The sequence below is a fragment of the Sinocyclocheilus anshuiensis genome, unplaced genomic scaffold, assembly GCF_001515605.1.
Source record: "Sinocyclocheilus anshuiensis isolate Anshui unplaced genomic scaffold, SAMN03320099.WGS_v1.1 scaffold948, whole genome shotgun sequence".
Lineage (NCBI taxonomy): Eukaryota > Metazoa > Chordata > Actinopteri > Cypriniformes > Cyprinidae > Sinocyclocheilus > Sinocyclocheilus anshuiensis.
Genome location: NW_015549709.1, coordinates 854,750 through 856,048, shown reverse-complemented (window position 1 = coordinate 856,048; position 1,299 = coordinate 854,750). Strand labels below are relative to the sequence as shown.

The 1,299-nt window shown below is 48.7% G+C and overlaps 1 protein-coding gene across 1 annotated transcript in view; it reads left to right on the top strand.

Annotated features, from left to right (window-relative positions):
* The first annotated feature begins 458 nt into the window (after window positions 1-458).
* Window positions 459-1,299, top strand: part of LOC107660683 (aquaporin-11-like) — a 3,355-nt gene continuing 2,514 nt past the window's right edge. Inside the window, exon 1 of the mRNA XM_016450074.1 lies at window positions 459-1,093. Within this exon, the coding sequence (XP_016305560.1) occupies window positions 487-1,093 (607 nt within the window). The 5' untranslated portion in view covers window positions 459-486. The remainder of the gene's footprint in view (window positions 1,094-1,299) is intronic.

Here is a 1,299-nt window from a genome sequence, read left to right as displayed (position 1 = left end):
TTATATTATATTATATTATATTATATTATATTATATTATATATAAGAAGCTTACATTTCTGTTAGATTAAAGAGTGTTCAGGAAATGTTTATTTATGTGATCACTGGCAACCCTGGACTAAGTGCTTTACAAATCCTACTAAGCTAAAGAATTGGCTCATGAATATTACTTACGTAACAAGACGTTCTCCCAGTGAGCCTTATGATTGGCTGAAGGGCAGACGTGACCGCTTGTCAGCTGACGAATCGACGAATCAGTTACTAGAAAGAATGGCTCATGAATATGAATTATCTTACGCGTCTGGACACTCCAGGAAGTCTCTAGCATCATCTACTTAATATTCATGAGTCAAGTCTTTTGCCATAGTGGGTTGCACAGATTGACTTAAAGTGGGCGGGGTTAGCGGCGCGGAGGCGGGGCCGTTGTAAAGTTGCCTGACTTGATCAGAGTTTAGCACGATTATTCGCAGCGAGGCCGGACGATGCGATGGCGGAGATGGCCGATCTCACCGGCTCCCTGTCCTTACTGCTGGTGATTGTAGTTTTTAGCGAGTTGGCGAGGAGGACGGCTTTATATCTTTTCCCAAATCGAAACTGGATCAGCTATGTGCTGGAGTTGATTTCCACTTTCCAGCTGTGCGCCTGCACGCACGAGTTAAAGCTGCTCGCGGAGGTGCGCGGACTGGAGCCGCGGATCGCGCTGACCCTCACGTACCTCATCTCGGTGGTCCACGGGCTTTCGTTCCACGGCGCGATCTGTAACCCGACCGGCGCTCTGGAGCAGTTCTGGCGCGGGGCTCTGACGCGAGGATGCGCACTGACGCGGATCTCATGCCAGCTGATCGCGGCAGTGGCGGCGCGGCGCGTCATGTCTCACGCGTGGGCGCTGGCGCTCTCTGACCTGCACGCACAGCACTCAGTGGCGGGCTTTAAATGCACGAAGAGCCCGGTTAACGCGCCTCTGCTGCAGGCCGCCGCGGTGGAGCTGAGCTGCGCGTTTGTGATGCACACTGCGGCGTTTAACGTGGAGAAAGCGCAGGAGAAATATCGGGTTCCTGCGATAGCTGCTGTCATCACTACATTAGTCTATGCAGGTGTGTACCATGGTACAAATATGCTAATATTCAGTACTATGGTACTACCACAGTACTTTATGAGCTGCGCAAGTGTTCTTATTGGCTTTTTCACCATGACCAGATCAGAGTCAGCTATCTATTTATCTATCTATCTATCTATCTATCTATCTATCTATCTATCTATCTTTCATTCTATCATCATTTTTTCTATCTATCTATCTATC